Source organism: Melampsora larici-populina, assembly GCF_000204055.1.
Source record: "Melampsora larici-populina 98AG31 unplaced genomic scaffold MELLAscaffold_23, whole genome shotgun sequence".
NCBI lineage: Eukaryota > Fungi > Basidiomycota > Pucciniomycetes > Pucciniales > Melampsoraceae > Melampsora > Melampsora laricis-populina.
Window position 1 is genome coordinate 1,183,676 of NW_006768787.1, and position 24,878 is coordinate 1,208,553.

The window sequence follows — 24,878 nt, forward strand, 5'->3', positions numbered from 1 at the left end:
TCTTGGAAAATCTCAGAACTGTATAGCAAGTTATTTGTGATCAAGCTAGCAATTTCAAGATGTTGATATCATCGATTTATTGCAAATTCTTTTTACCTCACTTGTGGTATTCATCAAAGAATTCAAACCTCACGTTTAGGATTCCTTTTGATGATGAATTTAATGAAAATCCAACAATCAGGTATAGAAGAAAGGCTTGAAGCTCAGATGAGATTTCAAAAAACAAGTGTTTGAAATCAAAACAAGTGATGAAGAATTCTGGTGGATGATACTATATATTTTTCCTTCAAAACATATCAACTAAGTCTCGAATTGATCGATTTTCAAATGGATCAATGAGTCTTTCTTTATGTGGCAAGCTTATAGTAAGCTCTTCGTGACAGGTGGTAATGAAGATGATGTGCACTCATCACAGACTGTTTTTTTAAAGAAAGGATGGTTTTGTATTGCCAAAGAAATTGAATATCAATCAACCTTTATAATCTTGATTGAAAACCATGAGAGATGATAAGAAAAGTGACTCACCAGTTGGATCTGTGATGTTTTCGCACAAGTACTTGTCATCATCGTTGCAGTCTATTTGATAAAATATCGAAAACAAGATGATTAGAAAAAACGGTAATCTTTTTGAATGAAAAGTAAAAATCTCAACGAACAATATTTTTGAGTTTTAGTGATATCAATGTAAGCCACTGGACCATAAGCAAGAGTACAATTATGGGACTCGAATAGTGGAGCGCTTGCGTTAGCGACCGATCGACACTTTTTGCCGACTAAAACAATCAAATCATTTGATCAGTTGGATGACTTTATAAACCGATTTTCACTCAACTGGTAAAGAAAAGTAAGAAATGCTTAACTGGCAGTAGGAAGACAGCTTCGACATTGACGATAGTCAGTTGAGTTACTAGTTTTATTACCCACACCACAAACTAATTTAAAAGAATCATCAAGATTTTCAAATTCAAACACATCAACCAATCTTTCACCACCAAAATTCAAAGCAAAGCAATCATAAGCAAAGAAAGTGCACTAACGGAATCCAGAATTTCCAACTGCAAGAGGCACTGGCACCTGGAGCCCTTGTCCAGCATTAGGTGCTGGTCCAAAGCTCACATCGCAAATAGATTCATTTGCTGGAAGCGCGAAAGCAAAAGATGCAAAGCAAAGCATGACAGAAGTCATGAACTGAAGTTTTACATTCATCTTTATAAATAGTTGGTCTGGTCGAGAAATGATTGAAATTCTAATCGAGAGATAAGATAAATTATATATAGATCAAATGAATCGACGGTGATGGTTGGTTAGAGTAGGATTGCGTGTTGGGTCAGCTATATATATGTTTGTCCAGTACCTTGCCGGTCACCCTGTTCTTTGCTTGTAGAGCGCTAGAACACAAGACACGAGGTCTTCATACTTCAAGAGGCGTAAAGCATGTGTTTTCATTTCGGGCGTGGAAATATCATTGATGATTCATGATTGAATGGGTATTGGTTCGGGTATCTATTTCTCTTCAGAAATGGATATGGTTTAACCTCAATGGACTCCCTCGTGGTGGCGGCAGCGAGGCTTCAGAAATCATTGATCACAAAATACATTTCGAATTGATGTATTCGTAAGCTAACGTTTAAGCGGATGTCAACAGATTGGTGTCACATCCAACTAAGATTTACCTATGCCATCTTCACTACATCCGATTCCTACAATACGAAGCAAGATATATTCAGAAAGATCATTCCAAGTTCAGCTAGCTACCTTGATGGAATCATTCAAATTGACTCCTAATAATTTTACCCCGAACCATAAATGATCCCTTTGAATCAAATTCATCCAAATATACCAATCATATTGGATTTGTAGTCTGATTATGATTTAACTCAAGGAGATATCGCGATACCTATAGTACTTTCCAGCTGTTAAGGCGAGCAATCTGAGAATATTTTCGGATGAAGCAATCAAGGAGTTTTGGGCGCTGGCAAGAAACATGGTCTTGCCAATGCCAGAGGCTGTCCTGCCCACGACAAATGTTGATGCTGGACTTGTAACACTCATGATACTTTCAGCATTGAGTTTGCTACAAGAAGTGACTCATTTGATTAGATTTCTTTTTGGTGAGAGTTTGGAGGTATTTCAAGGGTATCACAGGGACATCTCCGAATTAGCTTATCAAAACTTCAGACCTTTACTACAAATCAATTTTCTTAATATATTCTACCTTATTAGCGAGGATTTTTGAACCAGTGAACGATGCGTTTTGGGATTCTATCTTTTGATAAATTCAGAATATTTAAGCAATTGGATATATATAGAAGAACGTGTTTATCAAGATGACATTTCGAAATCTCATTTATAATGTAAAGGATTATAGAGAATGATAAGATTCAAATTTCTTCAAAGAAACAATTCAATTTGTAGATATAAAATTGATTTGGTACAACGTGTTGTCTTTGTGTTATTTTATCACCTTCAGAATAAGGTTGTCCCGATTGGTGAATATGAGGTACATTCATCGCACACTGTGTTGTAAAGAAAGATGAATTGATGTTGACAAATAATATTAATAACGGTGTTGATTGTTTTTAAGAGGATTGAATGATGAGCAAAGTTACTTACCAGTAGCGTTTTCGATTTTACCACAAGAGTAATTTTGATCATCTTTACAATCTATTCAAAGAAAAGCAAAAAGAAAATTCAAGAAGATCAAAAAGATGTTAAATTTGTTTCCAAACAGAAATAAGAATCTCAACAAACAGTATTTTTGAGATTTAGTTATATCAACAAGATCTACTGGGCCATAAGCAAGGGTACAATTGTGTGACTCGATCACAGGAGCTGTTGCGTTATTGAGCAATTGACACTTTTTGCCCTCTAGAAAAACCAGATCGTCATCAGTTCCAATCCGATCAAGATGGTAGGACGATATTCCCAAACCAAATAGAAAGTCAAACAAAGCTTAACTGGCAGTAGGAAGACAGGTTCGACATTGACGATAATTAACTACGTGAGCAGTCTTATTCTGGAAACCGCAAACTTTAGAATTATGAATCAAGATTATCAAAATCGGAATGATCAGTCAATACTTTGAAGCTCAGAGTCAGGAACATGCAAACAAAGAAAGGATACTAACTGAAACCTGGTGAAGTTCCGGCTGGGAAAGCTGGAGGTAATTTTCCCTCAACAGGTGCCGGGTTAAAGCTCACATCACAAATGGATTCATCTGCTGGAAATCCGAAAGTAAACGTAAAGCAAAGCACAACAGCAGTCAGGAATTGAAGTCGGAAATTCATTTTTTATAAATAATTGATAATAATTATGGCTCAAAGAGAAGTGATTGAAGTTTTGATAAATATATAGCTTAAGATGGGATCGATCGATTTAAAGAGATTAAGGAATGGTCGGGGAGCGTTCGTTGGCACTCGTGCTGGATCAACTTATATCTATCTCCACTCCCTTGCCGCTTGCCCTGTCAAAGCACGAGTCAAGAGGCGCAAAGCAGGTCTTCTCATAGGTTCTCATGGCGGGAATCGCTCATTTCGGGTGTTTAACTGCCAAATCTCAACTTCATAGACTCCTATTAAGCACAGCCTCATCTGGGCTTGAGAGGGCTTGGGAGAGGGTGGGGAAAGAAAGAGATGATAAACTATGGGATCGTGTATTTTTGCGAACGATGTTTTACTGACGTTTTTGTTCGCAAAAATTGATGTTCGGAAAAATGTAATTTGGCCCGAGAAAAGTGAAATTTTACAGTCAAAGTCCGTTTTGAGATTATCTGTAAAAAAACGGTCGTAAATTAATGTCCTGAAAAATACATTACAAGTGCATACAGTATTTAATTTTCCATGTTTACCCATCCGAACATCCAAGTTCGCCAAAAAAAATGTGCGCAATTGTATCACAAACCAGCTTTTTCCCTAATTTTACATCCGTCACCTCACAGACCAACCACGAGGTCGCAAACCGATGACTGCAAAGTTCGAAACGGTTCATCAGATGGATTAATTTTCCAATCAAAGAATCACCTCACATGCCTTCAAATCACACCCGTCGGCCACTAAAGGTGGCCTGACTAAAAGGTGGCCTGACGGTTTGCATGCCACCGAAGGTGGTTTTGAACGTCCTGAGGTGATGGTGGTTAACGCTCATCCATGGATTTGCATTGGTATTGGCGTTAACCACCTTTTTGAAGTCTTGAGCACTAGTCAACTCAACGGCGATCTTATTATCATTTGATTATTATTATCATTTTCTCTAAGATATAATACAAATTACGATCATGTGACTCAAAATTCCAAGATAATGTAAAGACTATCAGAGTCAGTTTGTTTGCCTTCAACCTTGCATGTTTACCCAGCCAAAATCTCAGGTGTATGCTTTGAGGCAATTTGAAGTGTACACTTTCAGTGGGCTCGTGGATTCTATGCAAAAGGGCACTACTGGTGCAAGGTAGTGCGTACAGTTGGTGGTCTTTCAGGTGTATGGTATCACAACGACCTTATCAATGCAGGCATTGCGACGTTGGAGAGTCGAGAATTGCCATCTATAGGAGGGGCAGTGGCTGATACACACTGGGTGATGTACTCTCGAGCTCCTACAACTGCAGAGGCCTTGATAATAGAAACCGCAAATGTCAAGATCCAAAAAGAATTCGGGGACAACCACGGAGGCGACCTGCCTTTTTCACAGCAAGGATTGGAGTCTACCGCACCTCAATTTCAACAAAGACCTCCTGAAAGATTGGAAGCTGAGCAGGAGCAGGACGCTGTCGGTGTGGTGAGCGAGAAACTTATGAAGGCAGTGGAATTTCAAGATTTGTTTTTGTCAGATGTAGAGGTACAATATGAACAACCCCAAAGCGGTAGGCTTTTTTCGTTTCCTTTTGTCTTCATGAACTAATCCTTGTTTTGTTTGCAATAGGAGCTGTCAAGGCTAAAGTCAAGGGGAAGAAACCGGCGCGCAAGATTGGCAAACGGAAGGCTAAAGACAATCTGACCGCCGAAGAGCGCGGCTTGGATAGCTCCTCAGGCGACGAAAATCCCAAAGAAAGTAAACGTAAGGATTGTTCAGATGGAAACGTAGATGAAGAACACGCAGGTTCGTTTTGTTACATTTTTTTTCCCTTCTGACGTATTAATTCACATATCTTTTGTATCAATCACCTCCACTATAGCCAAGAAGGTTAAGAAGAATAAACGTATTGATTTGTCGGTTGAGAATGTAGACGAGGAACAGGAGAAGAAGTGTAAGGTTGGTAACGCTGATGGTTTGTCATCAGAAGGAAACAATAAACGACGAAAAGGTTGGAAAGGTTGGACCCTTGTTGATGTGAAAGAGGTCCAGCCAAAAGATTTGAATGAGCCTGTCAAAGAGGGCAGCCAAGAGTCGAAGGCGAGTGGCAAGGTGCGGAAGTCCAAGCGTAAGAAGGAGAAGATGTAGCCTACCTCTTTCTTCTTGCGTTTTTTCTTGTTTTGGGTTAATTCTTTCACTTATTCTTGCTTGCAGATACCGTTGTTTCCCTTTTTTCCCTTTTCGCTACATTCATTTTTAGTCATTTCTTGGTGTTCTCAGTGTCATTTCTCGACAATGTTTGCTACATTCTTTTATATCTGTCTTATCGCTTTCTTTGGCTTGTCATTTCTCAACATTCCTTTTTTAAGTTTTCAATGGTCAATTATTTCTCTTGATCTTCACTTCAATGAGCAAGAGCTCAAAACTGGCAAATATTGTTTGTGAGATAATGTCTGTAAAATTCGACAAAATAGCCCCTGAAATTCGCTTTTCCGAAGGTCATTTTTCACGGAATGTAACGTTTGTTAACAAATGCTCGTGAAAGTATCACTTGGGCACTGTTTATGCATTTTTGCATGCTTTAATTTTCACGAACTATAAGTGTTGTTTCATGACGTCTGGGAATTTGCCGTTTGTTGACCCTCAAGATCCAATTTTACGTACATTAATTTGCGTAACATATTTTTGCGGACGTCTGAAAAACTGGAATGTTCGGAAAATTTCACTTTGCCCGGAAGAAAGTGAAATTTTCCGGACATCACGTTTTCCGGACGTTGGTGTTCGCGAAAAGATGTTCGGAAAATTTTTACGCCCCATAAACTATTCGGTGCTATTCGGATATATAGATTTCTCGACGCTACATATTTGACTCTAAAACTCAACTTCCGAGTTGCAAAACTTTTCTTCCTAAAGGCATATTTCTACAATTTCCTAAAGTTGAAGGATACATATTCTTTGCAATTTATTCCAAATCCTATCATCCTGTTAGTGTTCATACATACCTGTCAAAGCGTAAGCAGGTCTTCCATCACATAACCTCCTGGGCCGAGGGCTTCTCGAACCAGCTAGAGCTTCGACCTAGCTCAACACAGGCCCATTTTCTCGCGGAGGAGGGACTGAGTACGGAGGTATTACAGGAAGATTCTTTCACATCAATTGTGGTAGATTTTTCCAAAGAAAAACTTTGGTGCTCTTTGGTGTCTTAGAAAACATTGAATAATGACTTTTCACGCATATAACTTTCAAGATAGTCCAACATTGCCTGAAGTATTTCATTCCTTGACAAATTTAAAAAGTTGAGCATAGTTAAAGCCAACAAAGTCCATTTTCAAGAATCATCATATGTATGTATCTTAAATCTGCTAAAACAAACTAAGAGATCATGGATAATTCTTCTTAAGAAGATGAAGAATAGATTTCTTCAAGAGTAAAGATTGTATGAAAATTCCATGAGTGATTTCTAAGATGATCAGAAACCAATCTAATTACTTAATAAATTCTTCGTGATAAATTTCTTAAAGGTCCGATATGTCAAATTGATATGGTGCACATTCATCACAAACTAATTTTGGAAGAAGCAAATGTTTTTTGGAACAAAATCAATGCATGCTAATTTTTAAGAAAGATCAAGTGATTAGATAGAGAGACTGCTTACCACTTGCATTACCGATTCCAGAACACATGTATGCGTGAGCACCCTCATGACAATCTATGAAACAAAGTCATGATCAGATGAATATTCAATGTTCTTTTACAAAAAATGGAAACAACCAACAATAACTTCGTCGTCCGCCATAAACTGAATCCATTGGACCGTAACCAAGATTACAAGGTACTGAAGGAAGTGTAGGAGACTTTGCGGCATGGAACAATTTACATTGCTCACCCACTAAAACAAATCATTGAGGTTCAGTTTAGAAAATTCTCAAAGTTTAATACATTCTTTGAAATCATCTTTAAATTAAGAAAAAAAGACTCAACCGGCAGTAGCTCTACAAGTTCGACATTGATGATACGCAACGGCCGGATTGTTGTTCTGACTCGAACCACAAACTTTGCAATTTTTAAGAAAAGATATACATACACATTTCAACAGATTTATTAACCTTTGAGAACTCTTACAGGTGAAAGAGTAAAAGAGAAAAAAAATACTAACTATAACCGTGTGAAGATCCAGCTGGCCAACCTGGGGGTATCTTCGTATCAATACCTGCAGGTGCTAAGCTAACATTACAGGTTGATTCACCCATTGGAGATCCAAAAGTAAAGGTTGCAAAGCAAAGCGCAATAGCAGTCATGAATTGAATTCGGAAGTTCATCTTTCAGGTCTTTAGATAATAACGCTCGGAAGATAAGTGATTGAATTTTCGATTTCCTTGGAATGATTCAGTCCAAGATATCTAAGACAATGATAAGTTAGAAAATTAAGGATAAGTATGAGTATAAGAAGAAGGATAGAATAAAAATAAAAGAGATGATGATTGTCTTTCGGGATGGTTGTTGGGTTGATTTATCTATAGTTTCATGTCCGCTCCCTTGCCGCTTCACTCGCTTGACCTGTGCTCCACTTGTAGTGGGGAGCGATCGTAGCGTACAAGTTGCAACCAAAAACACACGCGGTTTTTATACATCAAGAGGCGTCGTCGCGTGTCACACTGAATTTGAGGAATATGTTGTAGTTGATTGCATGCTTTCCGCATCGGACATCAACACATCACCTGCTGTAAATGAAAATCACCAGCCCCATCTCTCCAGCCCAATGGACGCTTGCGAAACATACACCTGCGAGCTTGATGTCAGATGGCAACCGAACGGGCCATAAGCACAGCCTCATCCACGGTTGCCTCATAGGGCCTCATAGGACCTCATCAGACAACAGCAGACAACCGCTTTGGGCTGTACAAACAAAAAGTGGGCGATGGGTGAATCTTTGGAGGACGCGGACGCCGACCCGCGAGGGTTTCAAGCCTTAATTAAACTTATCAAGGGAGGAACTTTTGATAAGTTTAAGCCGTGATCAAGTTTGGGTAGAACTTGGCTTTCTCGCCATTCTAGGTGCATACATACTTCTGTTTGGTGAAGTTATGGGCCAATTAGATTTGCCACAAAATTCAAATCACAATCGGCCTCCTTTCAGCTTCGTTCGTCCGTAGTTGCTAAAACTCAATACCGTATGAATATAAATATGCTTCTCAACCTTTAGGTGAGGCTTTCTGAGAGTTTTTCGTAAAACCAAAAATTTTCAGCACCATTTTTTTGTAGAGGCGATTCTATTTCAGGCATTTTTCCAACTTGGACCCCCATAGTGCTTTTTCTTCGTACTATTTTGTGATAAGAGAATCAAAATGCGCATCTCAGTATACCATGATCTTGTACCCATTTTCCAACTCACTTCAAATCATTCCATCTTTGTCTTTTTTCTATCTATAAATGATATAGGGTATCAAGTAATTGGCAGACCTTAACATGATGTTGGAGCGGCCGTGATAAGCCGAATTCAAACCAATCACCAATTTATTCACAGTGATATACAACTTATACATTCTACCCACATACCATGAGGTCCCTGCAGATTGACAAATCTGATACAGTCTCTTGATGGGTTTTTATTGACTTTGGTTTCTAAAAGTCTGCAAGATGATCTTGTAAATCTTGCTGTCCTACACAGCTGACCTCCAAAGTGCACCAAAGTTGCACACAAAGACTAACACCAAGAGACGGGTTTTCATCTTTGAAACTTACCTTTATATATTTTGTATAAGTACAGAGTTGATATTATGCGCAATCAATTACGCGCAAAGCATCTTGGCGGGTGATCTTCTTGATGTATATGTTTTGTTTTGTCACCTGATTTTACGGTAGGATACCACACCCACAACAAACTTAATCACACAATTTCTTTCATACAAGCTCACATTAAGCATCTCCCACTCTCCTTCCCATAGCAGCTTGGCTAGCAGCCGTAGCAGCTCTCCGATCCCTTAGTCGTTGTTGTTCAACTTCCTTTTCTTTTTCAATCTCCGTCACCACAGCTTCCAATTCCGTCAAAGTTAATTGCTAAACAACATAATCCATCATAAGTCAATTGATGTTCACCAGAAAGCCCCCCAAACCCTTCAAAGAATCAAGATGACGAACCCTGAATGATCCGAAACCGTCCATCACGCTCAGTTCGATATTCTTTGCTCCAGTTTGAACCACTTCGAGTAAAGATCGAACAGTGAGCTTGATAGCTTCCTCTGTACTAAGATCTTCAGCCCAATGTTTCTCCAAAAACTCCTTGACGGTCTTGGAGGACCTTCCGATCGCATTGGCCTGTACAAATTCAAAATCATGTCACTTTCAAGCCATACTGAATGTAAGGGAAGGTGAAAAACTCGAATGGTCTTGAACACTATGTACCTTCCAAAGTGAGAACACTCCACTGGGTTCAGTTGAGTAAAGCTTAGGAGCAGTTTCATGTGGATCAAATCCGATAATAAGAGTTGAGATTCCAAAAGGTCGAACACCACCAGACTGCGTGTACCTCTATATGATCGAGTAGAAAGATATGAAAAGATAAGCAAGACTGAGTTTATTTGGAATAAGTCAAGGATGGCGAGACGAACCTGTTGGATCTGAGCAATGTGACGAGTGATATACTCTACTGTCACCGGGTCCTCAACATTCAATCGATGAGACTGACATTCTACTCTAGCCTTATCAATCAAGATTCGAGCATCCGCTGTCAATCCTGTAAAAAAATAGAGAAAGAGTGAGCATGAAGAATACCATACTGATTTATTGATAAGAATGATCAACACGTACCAGCAAATGCAAGACAGACATGATCGTCCAACATGGCCACTTTTCGTACCGTTCGTGGATCTTGTAGTTGTAAAACTGATTTCTTCTCTACCCCTAGAATTGCACACGACTTTCCGCGTACACCGACCTGCAATTGCCAAAAAGAATCAAGGTTAAGTAAAGATGAAATGAGTAATCGATCACTCTAAGCTTCATTCAACTAACCGCGCAGGTTCCTTTTTGAACAGCTTCGACTGCATATTCTACCTAAAGAACGTACAAAATTAACCCAATGAAATCAATTTGCTTGGAAACAAATGATTCATTTATGTTTTCTGGGATATATAGTTTTTCTTCGTTGATTAAGATGATTTACCTGAAACAAGTGACCATCAGGTGAGAAGACGGTAAGAGCTAAGATCAAGATGAGATGAAGGTAAAATCAGTCCAAGTTTAACGAGGTGGTCAACAGAATGAATGAATGCTTACCTCTATCATATGAACGACTCATCTTGATGAAGTTGATTGAAATGAGTTTGATCGATTTGTAGTCTAGTGCAATGACGCAAGTGAGTACATAAATCTCACTGTAGTTAACCCAGTTATGTCAATCAACCTCAGACTAAACCAAATTAAACAGGATTAAACCTCAGATTAAACTAAATTAAACCAGATTAAACCAGATTAAACCTTGGTTGAGTTAAGCTTAAGTGAATTTGATGGTTTCTAGTTTGATGATCTACTTTACCTTCAAACACACTCCACAGTCACACCCTCAATCAGTTCATCAAAAATATAACCACAAATCAAATCAAATCAAAGCAAAGCAAATCAAATACTATCAATCCTGAACATCAACAATGGCTCAGCAATACATTGGTTCTCGTATCTCATTGATATCAAAATCAGATGTCAGCCTTGACTTTCTTATTATCTTACTTTCAAGAAGAAAATCACTTACCTTCAAAAACTTTAGATACGCTATAGAGGTGTCCTACACTCTATCGATCCTGCTGCTTCCACTGTCAGTTTAGAACAGGGTAAGCTCAGTGAATCAAATCAAATCTTTTGCTTCAAAATTGACTCTTTTTGCCGCCTACAGTCAGATCTATGGGAACCGAAGGACGCAAGTCGAACCCAGCTGAAGAGATAGCTCCCACAGACACGCTCTATGAATTCAGTAAGTCATCCTTTCGTTATTGCCTTTATATCTCAATTCTGACTGATTCTGATTCACTCTCTCCGATCACTTTAGTCGTCTTTAGGGCCGCAGATGTCAAGGATTTGTCGATCGAAGCAGCAGCTGAAGCTAAGCCGGAGCCACCCAAGCCATCCGTTCCTGATGATCCGGCAATCATGAGTGTATGGTTTCAATCCTGTCTCAAAGCTATCTACTTCTTCGATCTAACTCAAAACTTCCTCTTATTTATTTGATTTCTCGATCACAGACCACAGCACCACCGCGTCATCCGCAAAATCCAAACCCGTTCATGCAACAGCACCCTATGCAACCCCCTCAAGGAATGTATGGTCATATGCCTGGAATGATATATGGTCCCGGTGGTATACCACCCCAATGGCCTCCCTACGGTATGCCACCACCCGGTCAGATGCATCCCATGATGGGCTTCCCTCCGCACCCCCTTCAGCCCCCGGCACCCCCTACTCAACCTCCTCCACCATCGGTTACCCCCCTTGTTCAACAATCATCCTCTCCAAAGGTTGCGACTGCCAACTCTATGTCTTCTACCGCTGCTGGGCTACCCGCTGCCCTCTCAAAACTCGATCTCGAGTCACCTGCGCCACAATCCAAAACTGGTGCAACATCCAGTAATGCATCTCCGATCAAGACCGCCGCTGTTCTTCCCTCGACTTCTGCTCGAGAAGCTGCTCCCGCTCCTCAGAAGTCAACATCTGCGGTCGCGCCTAGCCCAAACACAAAATCCGCTGCTCCCCCTTTGGCCGCCCCCAACGGGAGCACTGCCAACAAGAGTGTGTTTGGAGCACCAACAGCAATGGACATGATGAACAGTATTGTAGGCAAGAATATCCCTTCTTCGTCCGCAAACCAATCAAAGCCTCCTTCTCAGGTCCCCGGTCAAGCAAACGTGAGCGTCACCTCATATAACAGATTACTGGCCTCAGGGCGTGACGCGAGTATTGCATCAGCTATGCAAACCAAGAATGCGCCAACTGGGATCTTGCCTGCATTGGTAGCTGTCAATAAACTATGTACTAACACCGCCTCTGTCCGCAATCTCTCACAGGCATCACAATCGCGCCACCCTTTGCCACAAGCTCCCGTGAAAGCAAAACCACAGTCCCAGGTACCACAAACAAACTCGACAAAGGCATCCAGCTCAGCCCAAGCACCTGTCGTACCACCTCAAGACTTTGATTTCGCATCTGCCAATGCCAAGTTCAACAAATCAGGTACTACTAACAATTCGAAACCAACTGAAAGCAATGGTCCTGATGACCCAGCACCAGTTGAGACGAAGACCGATGATTTCTTTATCCCAGAAGCACCACCTGGAACTTACTATGATAAAAAGAAAAGCTTTTTTGATGATATCAGTAGTGAAGTTAAAGAACGATCTGCTCCTGTTAGTACTGGTCCTGGTGAAACACCTACTGTTGCACCTCGCGGTGGAAGAGGTAGAGGGGGAAGAGGATGGGATAGGAATGCTGAACGACAAAAGAATCTGTAAGGAAATATATTTTGGTTCGGTTGAAGTTTTGATTTTCTGACTCATTTGAAGGTTATATTTCTTTTTACAAAAAAAATAGTGACACTTTTGGAGAAGTGGCTTTGAACCCTAATCTCGGAGCTCTTGGATCGGGTTACAATGGATATGGACGTGGAGGTGTTCATAGGATGGGCGGAGGAGGAATGAGAGGAATGAGAGGGAATGCAGGAGGAAGAGGTGGATTCTTTCATCCACATCAACCAAGAGGGATGGTAAGAGGAATGGCACGAGGAATGGGAGCAGTACAAATGGGAGGAGCAACTTATAACCGAGCCCCTCAGTGAATGAGAAGTATTTTAACTGATAACGGAAATCCTTACACACAGCTTATTTTCTTTCCTTTTTTTCAATATTTTTCCATTATATATATATATGGTGATCAGATTTGTGAGTGGGTTTTGTTGTGTGAAAAAAAGAAGGAAGAATAAGAAGAGGAGAATTTTTTGTTATAAGAAAAAAAATTAAAAGATTGATTTGGTTAACAAAACAAAAGTGATTTGATTTGATTTAATATTTGATTTTCAAAAAGAAGAAGAGAATCTGTATGATAAAAATGTGAATACATACCCACTTTTGATTGTTTTGTCTTCTTTGGAGGAATGGTTGGCATAAAGTGGATCCATTGAAGGAGATATTCTATCTGTGAAGTGGTTATCGAAGCCAGAAGAGTTGCATACGCAGTGAGGCCGATAGATATCATGAGAATGTTCGTGATCACACGGTGGGAGAATTTGGTTGCAATGGTTTATAAATAGACATGGTGGCGTCGATGAGTTTTTGATTCTGGACTTAAAGTTGCTTCACTTGCTCGGTTACTTCCCTTCTGTGCTTCGAAGTACTTATCAAAAAATCATCATCATCATCATGTCAGACGCACCTCCAATGCCTGAAGGAGGCTTCACAGTTTACGATTCTTATACCACTGACCCAACCTATGCTCGTTACTTTACCTACGTAGCTCTTGGTTTTCTCGCTTTGAGCTTTCTATCAAACTTACCTGGTCTTTGGAAATCAATCAAAACTCAAACACTTTTCCATCGACTTTCTCTAACCGGTCTTCGTTACAGACCAAAAGCTTTTCATCCATTACCGAACACAGAACCAATCTCAAGAAACTCTTCAAAGACTTCAATCTCTGTTTTATATCTTCAAGCATTCTCTAATAAGATCTTACTACGCAATCCTACTTTCAAATTATCTCGATTTCGATTCACCTCTCGACTCACTATCTATAACATCTTTCTCATCCTACTCATCCCAGCTCTAGTTCTCGGTACTCTCCTTCCTAAATCTGATCTCAGTGACAACGCAAATCGAGCTGGATTCATTGCTTTAGCTACTTTACCTTGGATTTTCTTATTAGGAGGTAAAAGTACTGGATTAGCAAGTTTAATAGGAATAGGTTATGATCAATTAAATTATTTACATCGTTGGATCGGTCGTGCTACTCTTACACTTGTTTTAATTCATTTCGGACTTTGGACTACTCAATTTGCTAAATATGGATCGAGATATCTTTCTGAAAGACTTTCGGGTACCAAAGAATTAAGAGGGATCATGTCGTTATGTTTTTTATTTTTGTTATCTTTACCTAGTGTATCTTGGATTAGACATCAACCTATCTTTGGTTGGAGGATCTTCAAGTCTTTACATGTGATTGGATTCATTGGATTTATTATTGGTATTAATATGCATACTACCTATGCTTGGCCTTGGACCGTGGGTGTCATCGTGATGTGAGTGCTGAACTTTGGGTTGTACACTATGAAATATCGATTGACTAACATCATCTTTTTTAGATACGCGGTTGATGTGACTAGTCGCACAATACGTTATCGTTTCAAGACCGTTCAGATTGAAGCCCTGGAAAGTGGTGTGACACGTTTACGAATACAAGGTGTCACTGATGGTTGGCGGTCAGTCAACTTTAGCTTTCTTGCAAATTCGATTGCCAAAGTCATACTGATGCCTTATTCTGATGCCCTCAATTTCTAAATCACAGTGCCGGTCAGCATCTTAGAATCCGTTTGTTTTTTCCTATCTGTTCTCGTAGGAGTTGCGCAACAATCTGGAGCATAGGTCGCCCTCTTGAATCCCATCCACTTAGTATTGCTCATGGACCTGAAAGTGCAAGTGTGGCAGGTGCTGAAGGAAGTTTAGTACTCTTTTGTACCTCTGCTCAAAAAGGAGCTTGGGCATCTGATTTATGGGAAGCAGCAAAGGCTAGACCAGGAATGGTGATCACTGGATTGATAGATGGACCCTATGGTGGCTTACCTACTCATGCGAGCGTTTACGAAAATGCACATCTGTTTTTGTTGGCAGGTGGAAGTGGTATGTCATTCGTCATGGGAATGTTGGATGAAGCCGTGAGCGGGGCTGTGATGGGTGTACGTGGATGTTCTCTTGAAACGATATTGTTGGTGTGGTGCATACGTGATCCTAGTAAGTCACATTTACAGAGAGCTATTGGCCTAGTCCAGGAATCGCATGGATATGAACTGACGTCTGTGTCTACATCAAAACGTAGGCATGATTGAAGCTTACATGCCAATGTTGGAAAATATAATGGTAGCGAGTCGCTCATCTGGCCAAGTCACAGTACGAGTTGTAATCTATGTTAAAGTTCCAAATGAGTCTATACCAGAAGAAAAATCTAGTGTGAGCGTACGTACGGGTAAATGTAGGATTGAAGAAGAGATTAAAGGATGGATTCAACCGGACGAAAAGCTCGGAAGGGGTATAGGTGGTGGACGAACCATTGTGGTCTGTGGTCGGGATGAAATGATTGTGAGCTTATGGTTTCAAGTTTTAATTAATTTTTTGAGATTCATCATTGACGAGAGTTTTGATTTGATTAAAGTCCGATGTTCGAAACTCAGTTGCTCGTGTGCCAATTGATGTATCAGTTCGAGCTGGAGGGATCAGCTTATACACTGAGCACTTTGGATTGTGATTTGATGGTTAGATGAAGGATAAGGTGTGAGATATGCAAAAATAATTGATGGCATTAAGGATAATTTGATTTGTACAATATATTGTAGCCTGGTTTGATTTTGTTATTATAGGTGTGTTTATTTGATCAGTAAAACGTATTCATGGTGAAAAAGATATCTTGAACAAGTAAATTTGTAAAGAACTGGTTGCTCAGCATTTTCAATACATAACAATTTGACATTCCTATTCATGTTTATTTCATTAATTAAAGGATATCACTCCGTAGACTGCCTGATTTACCAACTCTGCAAGAAGACATCATGCTTATAATTAGTTTGGCATAGCTTCAGAAATAGATGATTATTTCAAAACATCGAAGATTTGATGTTAAATTTGAATACATAAGAGGTAACTAAAGATGCTCTTACATGTTTTCCTATATCTTTACAGGATGGGCAGACATATTTTTTGCATTTGTATCTTATGATCATAAAAGAAAATTATCAATTCAAGTATTTCAACTTTCAGCACTTGTATCTTGTTTTGTTTTGTTCATCTTGTTTCCCATATCCCTAACTTAACATAAGTCCCCCTTGCTGATGTTCCTGGCTTTTGTCAAGCTAGCCCATATCCTGGCTGTAAATCAATGAGAAAATGGAGACTTCCAAGAGATCCCTTCAATATCATTCCATCACAAGTGTAAAATTTAGGTCTCAAGTGAATCCAAACAAGAAACAGCTTGGAAAACAAGATAAGATATGTACCAAAACAGTATTAACTGTCTTGAGGAACCTGCTCACTACCATTACCAACAGCAAACAAAGAACTTCCAGATATCCGGGTCATCCCAAGTCTAGATTCATCCTGTAAGCATTCTTTGACTTGTCCCCCCATCAAGAATTCCACCTTTCAAGGTCCTTTTTGAGCATAATCATTCTACATGGAATAATTGCTGTCAAAACACAGCATTCCTCAAAGCCAGAAGAAAAAAATTAACTTACCATAAAGGTTTGTGTTTCGTACATTTAATTTGAAAACTTCTCCAAAGTTTAAACCATTTTAAAACTTTGAAGGCAAGCTTTTGATCATTTTTGACTTCAAACTAAATAAAAGGGCAAGAAACAATAATCAGGATGGAGCCATAAAGCACAGTTCTCAGCTGGATGAACATGCAAACTCTTGTAAGAAATCATGGCAAACACAATTGCTGAAGACCAGAACCAAACTATGTTGGTGAGAGAATCAAGAAATCAAGACAAATGACTCAAGAGGACTTATATTCTGGTGGCCCCAAGCCAGGACTCAATAATTGGTTGTGATGTAAGTCCCTTTCTCAATGCCTTGCAAGGTGCAAGGGAATTTTTTAATTTTATGCTGCTGTTGTCCAAGTTTTTTTGCTAGGATGCCTTCTAAATAGATCAAGTTGCAACCCCATAGTCTTGCAGATTATATCTCATATTGAAATGGATCCTCTAAACAAAATTCAATTGGTATATGTAAAGTTGAGAGCCATGATATGTAGCAAGTCCCAAAAAGATCCTATTACACCAGATTATGAAATTGAAAACCTTGGACAACACCAACAAATTGGAGAGTGATATAAATCTTCTCATTCAGTACTTATACCCCAGTGGTCTCTCAATTATCTCTGTTCTCCTTGCAACATATTTCAATCATTTTTTTCCACTTTCAACATCTTTCAATATATTTCTATGTTCTTTGGAGGTTTTTTAATTTTTTTGATACAGCCCAAAAGAAGCACACCTCTGGATTTCTGAAAAAGGTGCACGTGATGGGCCCAAAATATAAACCTGCACCCACCACAGGAAGTGGACTGGAATTTTCCCAAATTCTAATTTATCACAAAATTCTATTGAACATGGAGGAATGGATCAATACTTGAAGCACATTCATATGAATGTCTTAGATTTTAAAGCTCTGAAGTTATGCCAAGTGAATTATCCCTATGGCTAGATAAAAGGTGTTTTTTTTGATACATGTACAAAGAAAGCCATTTGTAAGAAATAATCTAATAGGACAAATGGGCTCATCATGCAGCAATTATAAATTTGATGATGAGGGATTAAATAATGGGTGCAAACTAGACTTTGCAAATTATTATGGCATTGGTGAAAAGACCTTGTACCTAGATGTGCCGTAGATGCTGAAGTTATGGGACCCAAAGTTTGTTGTACACGTCCCCACGCCTAGGATTTGTAATCATCGGGTTTGCGACAGGCCCCGGCCCCGCCACTGCAGAACTTGAATGATTACGTAAACCACTTGGAGGGGACTGTACAGGTGACAAATTTTACAAAAAATGATTCCACTGTGGTGAGCACCTGAACATGGCAGAAAAATTTGAGAAACACATTGCCTTATCCCTTTTTGCAGTTGAAGAGTGTACACAGTCAACTGCACTAGGGGATGTGTTTTATTGGGGGTTCTGTAAGCTTATAAATATAGTGGCTACAGAAAGGATATTGACTGCTGTGCCAGTTTATTATATAAATTCTGAAACATGCTTGTGAATGTGTTCAAGCCCAAATTCCAACATGTTTGAAATAGTTACCAAAAATCATTGGCTTCAAGAAATGATTTAATTGCCACTACTTACTTAAGAATCACTTTTCTCCCTGCAATAAGCAGTCTATAAACTTTCAAAACCTCAAAGCATCTTCCATCTTCTTAAACTACCCAGATATGATGGGGCACTTGTTACTATCAAGATTATATTTGAGCATAGCACTGGGAAGTCTGTGTTACCAATCATGCTCAGGGCTAAGATTTAGAACTTCAGGTTCAAGCAGGAGACCACATATGTCAGAGTATCACAATTTCATGGAGGTTGATTATTCTAAGGATTCTTTGAAATGTGAACACTTCACACAAGGTACTGGGTTATCAGGAGCAAATAATTATGGCCTACATCAAAACCCAAACCAAAATCTAGGAAGACCCATGACACTGAAAGGCAACAATCAATGTCCAACCAGTAGGGAACAGCACCCCACACCACCCTCTATGATATATCAGGCATCCCTTGGAATGGAGAATGAAAATGGCCCAGAGCAAAGGCAAGGCATAAGCCCTCTTGAACACCTTCCTATTGAGGATAATCATAGTACAGATGAAATGAGAAGAACCCAGTGTAAAGGACACGTGGTCCTCACTTAAAGTGAATGCTCGAGGAGGGAAAGGAGGTGCTGAATGCCACGTAGTGGACTTAAAAATTCCAGAACCAAAGTATGATGATTATTTATTTCTAGATCTGACTCCAAAAGGATTATTGAATAGAGGTCAGTCTCAATTCCCTAAGGAGTCAGTACAACGAAGAGTTCACGATGAACGATATGAAAACATGCTAAGTCTTAGTTAAGTAGTTAATTTAGATAGTAGGATATGTTTGTACTGAATTGTGTTTGTAATGATGTGTACGTCATTACATTCTCCCCCCCTATAAAAGGACTTGAGTAAGAAGGGGAAGCCAATAATGGTGAGTATTGAATAATGAGAATATTAAGATGAAAAAGAAAAAAAATTGAAAATAGTCGCAACATTCTAAAGTTATGTTGTAAAAAAATTGAAAGAATAAGAAACTTTTATAAGAAAGAAAGAAAAGGAAGAGAAAAAAAAAAGAGAGAGAAAAAAAAGAAAGAAGAGAAAAAAAAATCCAAGTTGAAGTTGTAGTCGTCCGTCGAGGTCTGGTACTGTTTGAGAGAAGCAAAGGTCCCAATAGGTGCTCACAGCGTGGCCGAGGTAATGCTTTCAAAAACGTGTAGAGAGACCCGGCGGTGCATACTAAGAAAGGGACTTACTTTTGGGCCTTTGACCCTAATGTCAAGTCCTCCAATTCCACAAAAGGCTTCAACTTCGAAATGTTCATAACATTATGTCGTTTGTCGCCTGTTGGTAGATCTATCTTGACACTCTGTCCGTTGTTGAAGGTTTCCAGAACTCGATAAGGTCCTTCATAGCGTTCTTTAAGTTTGTCTACACCCCCAGAGTGTCGTCCACGCCAATCTCCGGAATCCAACAGAACCCAGTCGTCTACCTTCACCGTCACGTCAGAGTGGCGCTTATTGTGGTACAGTGCTTGCTGAACTCGACTCGCCCATAAGTTATCCCTGACTTGAGCGCAGGAGCCTTCTCGCTGACGCAACCAAGCCTCAAGGGAAGCTGGAGAGTCACTCGTCGCGTCTGAGGTAGGAAAAAGTCGTGGTGGTCGCCCAAATAACATTTCGAAAGGGGAGAGGCCAGTAGCTACGTTGACTGCGCTGTTAATGGCAAACTCAACTGCCGGTAAAGACTCCAGCCACTTGGTCTGACGTTTTGCTGTGAAGGTTCGTAGGACTTGTCCTACCGTCTTGTTGGTCCGCTCACTCCTGCCATCCGCTTGAGGATGATATGCTGAAGATCGATGGAAAGATATGTTCAGGCGTTCCATTAACGTTTTCCAGAATCTTGAGGCCCAGGTCTTGTCTCTGTCGCTGATGATTGAGGACGGGGCTCCGAGGGTGCCTATCCAAGCTCCAAAAAATCGAGACGCTGTCTTCTCCGCTGTGTCGGTTTGGTTAGTTGGGATAAGTTTAGTGAAACCGGAGAGTTGGCAAGTGCATGTCAAAAGCATGTCGTATGAGTTGATCTTTGGGAGGGGTCCAATGAAATCAATCGCGATGTTGGTTAGAGGCTTAAGTGGGATCTCTGGTGTCCTCATTCGTCCGTTCGGCAGAGTTGTCCTGGCTTTTGTTTTCTGACAAGTCTCGCAGGCTTTCAGTCGAGTTTCAACGTCCCTTGACATCTTTGGCCAAAAGAAATCCAATCGGAGCGTAGCTAGTGTCTTGAGGTGACCTAGATGTCCCACCCGCTTGTGTGTTTCATCAATGAGTTCGGCTCGGAGTGAGTTTGTCCCGGGGATCAATAGGCGTCCTTCAATGAATAGAAGGCCTCCTTCCTCGTAACAGTCGTCCCGCAACGGCATTCCTTCATGCACCGCTTGACAGAATTTGTCATCGTCGTAACCGCTCAAGATGGAAGTTTGGAATTTTTCTGACAGGGATGGGTGGGATAGTGCCAGTGCTGCGATAGTCTCGACTCCGGTTTGTAGATCGTCAGAATCTTTTCGAGATAATGCATCTGCGACCAAGTTATCTTCGCCTTTTACATATTGGAAGTTCAAGTCGAAATTGGCCAGTTGTTCCAGCCACCTGGCTTGGCGTCTGCTCAAGGTACGTTGCTTTAGAAGATAAGTGAGCGAGTGATGATCACTCATTACGTTCACCTTCATTCCTAAAAGTAGCATCCGCCATTTCTGTAGCGCGTGAATTACGGCTAGCAGTTCCTGTTCGTGGACCGGATAGTTACGTTCCGCCATCGTCATCTGTCTGGACTCATAAGCAATTGGACTAGTGCCCTTCCAGTCCGCTCCCTGAAATAAAGCCGCCCCTAAACCAGTTCCACTGGCATCTGTGAATAGCCACAGAGGGTCAAGTGAATCACAGTCAACATTCTTCAAACAAGGTAAGGTGGTCATAATGCGTTTAATATTCTGAAAGGCCAGTTCTTCCGCGTTTCCCCACTGAAAAGCTCTCTTGTCAAGTTTACTACTAGTCAATGGGGTAAGTTTGCCGACGTACTTTTCCAACCCTGACACGAATTTCTTCATCCACTGAACCGTTCCTAGAAACTTTCTCACACCCTTTGAATTCTTCGGGGATGGCCAATTACAAATCTTTTCAATCTTTTCTTCATCAGGCTTAACTCCTTCACTCAAGATTCTGTGGCCAACAAACTTGACTTCCCGGCGAAAAAGCTTTGTCTTTTTGCTACTGCAGTAAAGGTTTGCTGCTCGGAGACGGTTCAAAACTTGGCGGACGTGTTGTTCATGTTCTTCAATTGATGACGAAAAAATGACAATGTCGTCCAAATAAACGACGCATACCGTGTTGATAAGTTCTCCTAAAGCTTCCTCCAGGCGACTCTGATGTGTTGCAGGTGCGTTTGTAAGTCCCATGGGCATAACACACCACTCATACAAGCCCCACGGTGTCTTCACCGCTGTCAGAGGTATATCTGCCTCCCGCATGCGCGTCTGAAAGAAAGCATTGGTTTGATCAAGAATTGAAAAAAACTTTCCAGTTGCCACTAGTCTGACCAACTCGTCCACCTTTGGAAGGGGTGAACGGTCCCTGACGGTCACACTGTTCAAGGTGCGGTAGTCACATACCCACATTGGAAGTTCGGAAGGGTCCTTCTTAGGGATAATAAGACTCGGGGATGTGTATTGGCTTGATGATTTACGAATTCTCCCAGCGGCTACATGTTGGTCGAGCAATTTGCGCCATGCACCCATGTATTTTGCAGGGTAAGGGTACTGGCGCTCGTTTATCACAGCTTTGGGATCCGTCAATATGATCTTATGTCTCACAGTGGAAGAGGGGTCTTGCATCCGTTCGGGGAAGGTGCCATCTTGGAAGTCGCCATTACATTCCGCTTCTTCTGATAGGGCGGGAATGTCTGTTGGAAAAACATCGTGATACTCTCTCAAGATCACTTCTTCTAATTCAGTCCAAGACGTATCTTCAGCTCTCCGAAATGGTTCATTCACTGCACACATCAATTGCTCCCAGTTTCTCCAGTGCTCACTCTCATTCCTCTCTGCAATTGATGCCAATTTGGCCTTATAGTTCTCTTCAAGTTCCTCTTTCAATTTCAATTCTCGACGATAATCCAATAGGGTGATGTTTGAGATTTCACTAATTACAGACTGCTTTGCGCAAGAAACAGAGAGTTGATGGTGTGAAAGAAAAGGAGATCCTAAAATAACAACATATGAAGTTCCCAGTCTCCCTATCTTCAAATAAGTCCTATCAAATTTCAGTCCAGACGAAGGGTGTTGTAATGATGCAGTGGTGAATTGGGTGAGCATCGGTGGTTCACCACCTCCTTCTAATGCTAATCCAACAATCGTTGGTTTGACTAGTTGACGTCGTTGCAATCGTAATAGGTCCACCATGTCTTCTGATATCAAATTTGTTTCAGAACCTGCATCCGCCAACGCCCAAATCAGTTTACCATTACACATCAGTTCCACAATAACTGCAGGTGTTGATACGGGTTGGTCCACATACCCTTCTTCATTGGGTCCAATCGTCTCTGCTCCACTCTCGGCGATTTCCTTAAGCTCACGATCAATGTCTTCATAAGCTGTGATCGTAGCGGAATCGTGCTCTGGCAAGGTTACTGCTGCAATATTTGATCTGGGTGGTCGACCAGCTGGTGGATGAGTTGGTCTTCCGGCAGTACTCGCTAGATGAGCTCGAGGTGGGGTATAATTAGCCGGTTTGGGTGGTGGAACATAGCCAGGAGGGAAGTTGATTTTTTCTTTCGAAAAAGTGCCGGGACATTGTTTGTATTCGCTCCCGCACTTTTTCTTACAGAAGTGGCATAAGCCCATAGAGTCAAGGTACGAGTTAATCTTCCAAAGCAAGGAGTCGCTGATAGGTCGAGCACTCGAAGGAGCCGCAGGTAAGGTGTGGCCATTCGGTGGGTTTACGTTGGTTGAACGTGGTCCCGAGTTCGATGATGATGGTTGGATCCTTCGGACAATAACTCTCTTGATCACTAAGTCGTCGTAAAGAATATCACACCGTTCCTCAAACTGAATGAAATCGAAATTCTCCTGCTTCAACAGTCCCTCTAATCGAACGGAAGATTTCAACTCTGGGAGCATCCCCAATACCATGTGAGTGGCCAATGTGAAATCATTGATTTCAACTTGGTCATGATTCATAAGGGATTGAATCGAACGTGCTCGGGTGCAGTAGAACTTGAAGTCCTTGTTACTGGTCATACGAAGAGTGAGTACTTTCTCACGTAGCTTGTCGTTCCAATCGGACGGTAGGGCTGCGCGGAATAGTTTCTCTTTAAAGTCTGTCCATGACGAATTCTTGAAATTATCGATGTTGTGGGCCCAGAATGACTGGAGGTTGGTTTCGAGCAGGTATGAACCGGTGAGTATGATTCGGTCCATGTCCTTCTCGATCTTTTTGACAAGAAAATTTTTTTTAATGATGTGAACCACTTCAAGAAGGTTTCCGTATCACGGTAAGGGCCTTTGAACTGTGGACCATCCGACGACTTGAATTTGGTAAGATCAAGTCCTCGGGAAACCTCTTCGTTGGTCGTAGTAGGCCAGGATTGACTAGAGGCGCTCATTTGTAACATGAGTAATTTCTCCTCCAACCCAGCAATGCGATCAGCTGCTTCTTGTGCTGCTGCCGCCCGCTCCTCGTCCAGTCGAGCTTGACGCTCTGCCGCTTCACTTGCAGCTTTGATCCCCGCCGTCTGTGCTCTTATCATCGCGCGCAGCAGCTCGTCCGTTGATGAAGGAGCCGAAGATGATTCATCCGAACGTCCAGTCATAGTTTCGACTATCAGGATCGGGGATTGAGAAGGGGAAGAGGTAGGTCCGATATTCAAGTCTCGATGAAGATGTTTCTCTTCTTGTTGCAGAAGTGATAAGGGAGAACGTCGAGTAGATAACGGGGAAGTAGGAAAGGTACCAGGTAGCGAAGAAGCTCGGGGCGGTAAGGATTGTACCGCTGGGATATAAGGTTTAGCCGACGCCGGTATTGGTTTTGACGGGATATTCGCCGAGAGAACCTTATCGTGGGTGTATCTTCCCAGTTCTTCGACAGAGCGACGTTGGAATTGCGGAGGTATTGTAGTTGATCCTCTGACTATGGATTCAGGATCGTCTACTCGACATGTAAGTTCGGTAGAGTCGCTGCGAGTCGAAACCGGTGGGGTCATAAATGAATGCAATTAAAGTTTGAAGATGAGATAAATTTAAGATTTCAATTGGGAGATTGTAGAAGTTTTTGATCTTTGAAGATCCGGGGTGCGTTTAAGAACTGTGTTCTTCTGAAGTGGTCTGAAGTGATCAAAACCGGTAATGGTTTGAGAAAAAAAAGTGTAAAGGACACGTGGTCCTCACTTAAAGTGAATGCTCGAGGAGGGAAAGGAGGTGCTGAATGCCACGTAGTGGACATTATCAATTCTAGAACCAAAGTATGATGATTATTTATTTCTAGATCTGACTCCCAAAGGATTATTGAA

At 41.0% G+C, this 24,878-nt stretch overlaps 6 protein-coding genes across 6 annotated transcripts; 2 read left to right on the top strand and 4 right to left on the bottom strand.

Moving 5' to 3' along the window:
* Positions 1-360: 360 nt before the first annotated feature.
* On the bottom strand, positions 361-1,206 carry MELLADRAFT_107497 (uncharacterized protein; the record flags this gene model as incomplete). The annotated part of the gene is made up of 5 exons (XM_007411068.1): positions 361-416; positions 526-576; positions 657-773; positions 861-932; positions 1,038-1,206. 5 exons carry the CDS (start codon positions 1,204-1,206, stop codon positions 361-363), a joined length of 465 nt encoding a protein of 154 aa, XP_007411130.1.
* Positions 1,207-2,466: 1,260 nt separating this feature from the next.
* MELLADRAFT_107498 (uncharacterized protein) lies at positions 2,467-3,287 on the bottom strand (the record flags this gene model as incomplete). Its single annotated transcript, XM_007411067.1, has 5 exons — positions 2,467-2,516; positions 2,614-2,664; positions 2,752-2,868; positions 2,959-3,030; positions 3,128-3,287. 5 exons carry the CDS (start codon positions 3,285-3,287, stop codon positions 2,467-2,469), a joined length of 450 nt encoding a protein of 149 aa, XP_007411129.1.
* Positions 3,288-4,572: 1,285 nt separating this feature from the next.
* MELLADRAFT_87922 (uncharacterized protein) lies at positions 4,573-5,433 on the top strand (the record flags this gene model as incomplete). Its single annotated transcript, XM_007411057.1, has 3 exons — positions 4,573-4,855; positions 4,915-5,091; positions 5,168-5,433. 3 exons carry the CDS (start codon positions 4,573-4,575, stop codon positions 5,431-5,433), a joined length of 726 nt encoding a protein of 241 aa, XP_007411119.1.
* A 1,367-nt stretch (positions 5,434-6,800) lies between these two features.
* On the bottom strand, positions 6,801-7,604 carry MELLADRAFT_87923 (uncharacterized protein; the record flags this gene model as incomplete). The annotated part of the gene is made up of 5 exons (XM_007411066.1): positions 6,801-6,847; positions 6,941-6,994; positions 7,061-7,174; positions 7,267-7,338; positions 7,442-7,604. The coding sequence occupies 5 exons, from the start codon at positions 7,602-7,604 to the stop codon at positions 6,801-6,803; spliced, it is 450 nt and encodes a 149-aa protein (XP_007411128.1).
* Positions 7,605-8,985: 1,381 nt separating this feature from the next.
* On the bottom strand, positions 8,986-10,620 carry MELLADRAFT_43834 (uncharacterized protein; the record flags this gene model as incomplete). The annotated part of the gene is made up of 8 exons (XM_007411065.1): positions 8,986-9,342; positions 9,424-9,600; positions 9,688-9,813; positions 9,894-10,018; positions 10,093-10,219; positions 10,297-10,338; positions 10,448-10,485; positions 10,561-10,620. 8 exons carry the CDS (start codon positions 10,580-10,582, stop codon positions 9,202-9,204), a joined length of 798 nt encoding a protein of 265 aa, XP_007411127.1.
* A 3,065-nt stretch (positions 10,621-13,685) lies between these two features.
* On the top strand, positions 13,686-15,892 carry MELLADRAFT_116791 (uncharacterized protein; the record flags this gene model as incomplete). Its single annotated transcript, XM_007411058.1, has 5 exons — positions 13,686-14,557; positions 14,621-14,737; positions 14,875-15,266; positions 15,352-15,611; positions 15,685-15,892. 5 exons carry the CDS (start codon positions 13,686-13,688, stop codon positions 15,775-15,777), a joined length of 1,734 nt encoding a protein of 577 aa, XP_007411120.1.
* Positions 15,893-24,878: the final 8,986 nt, after the last annotated feature.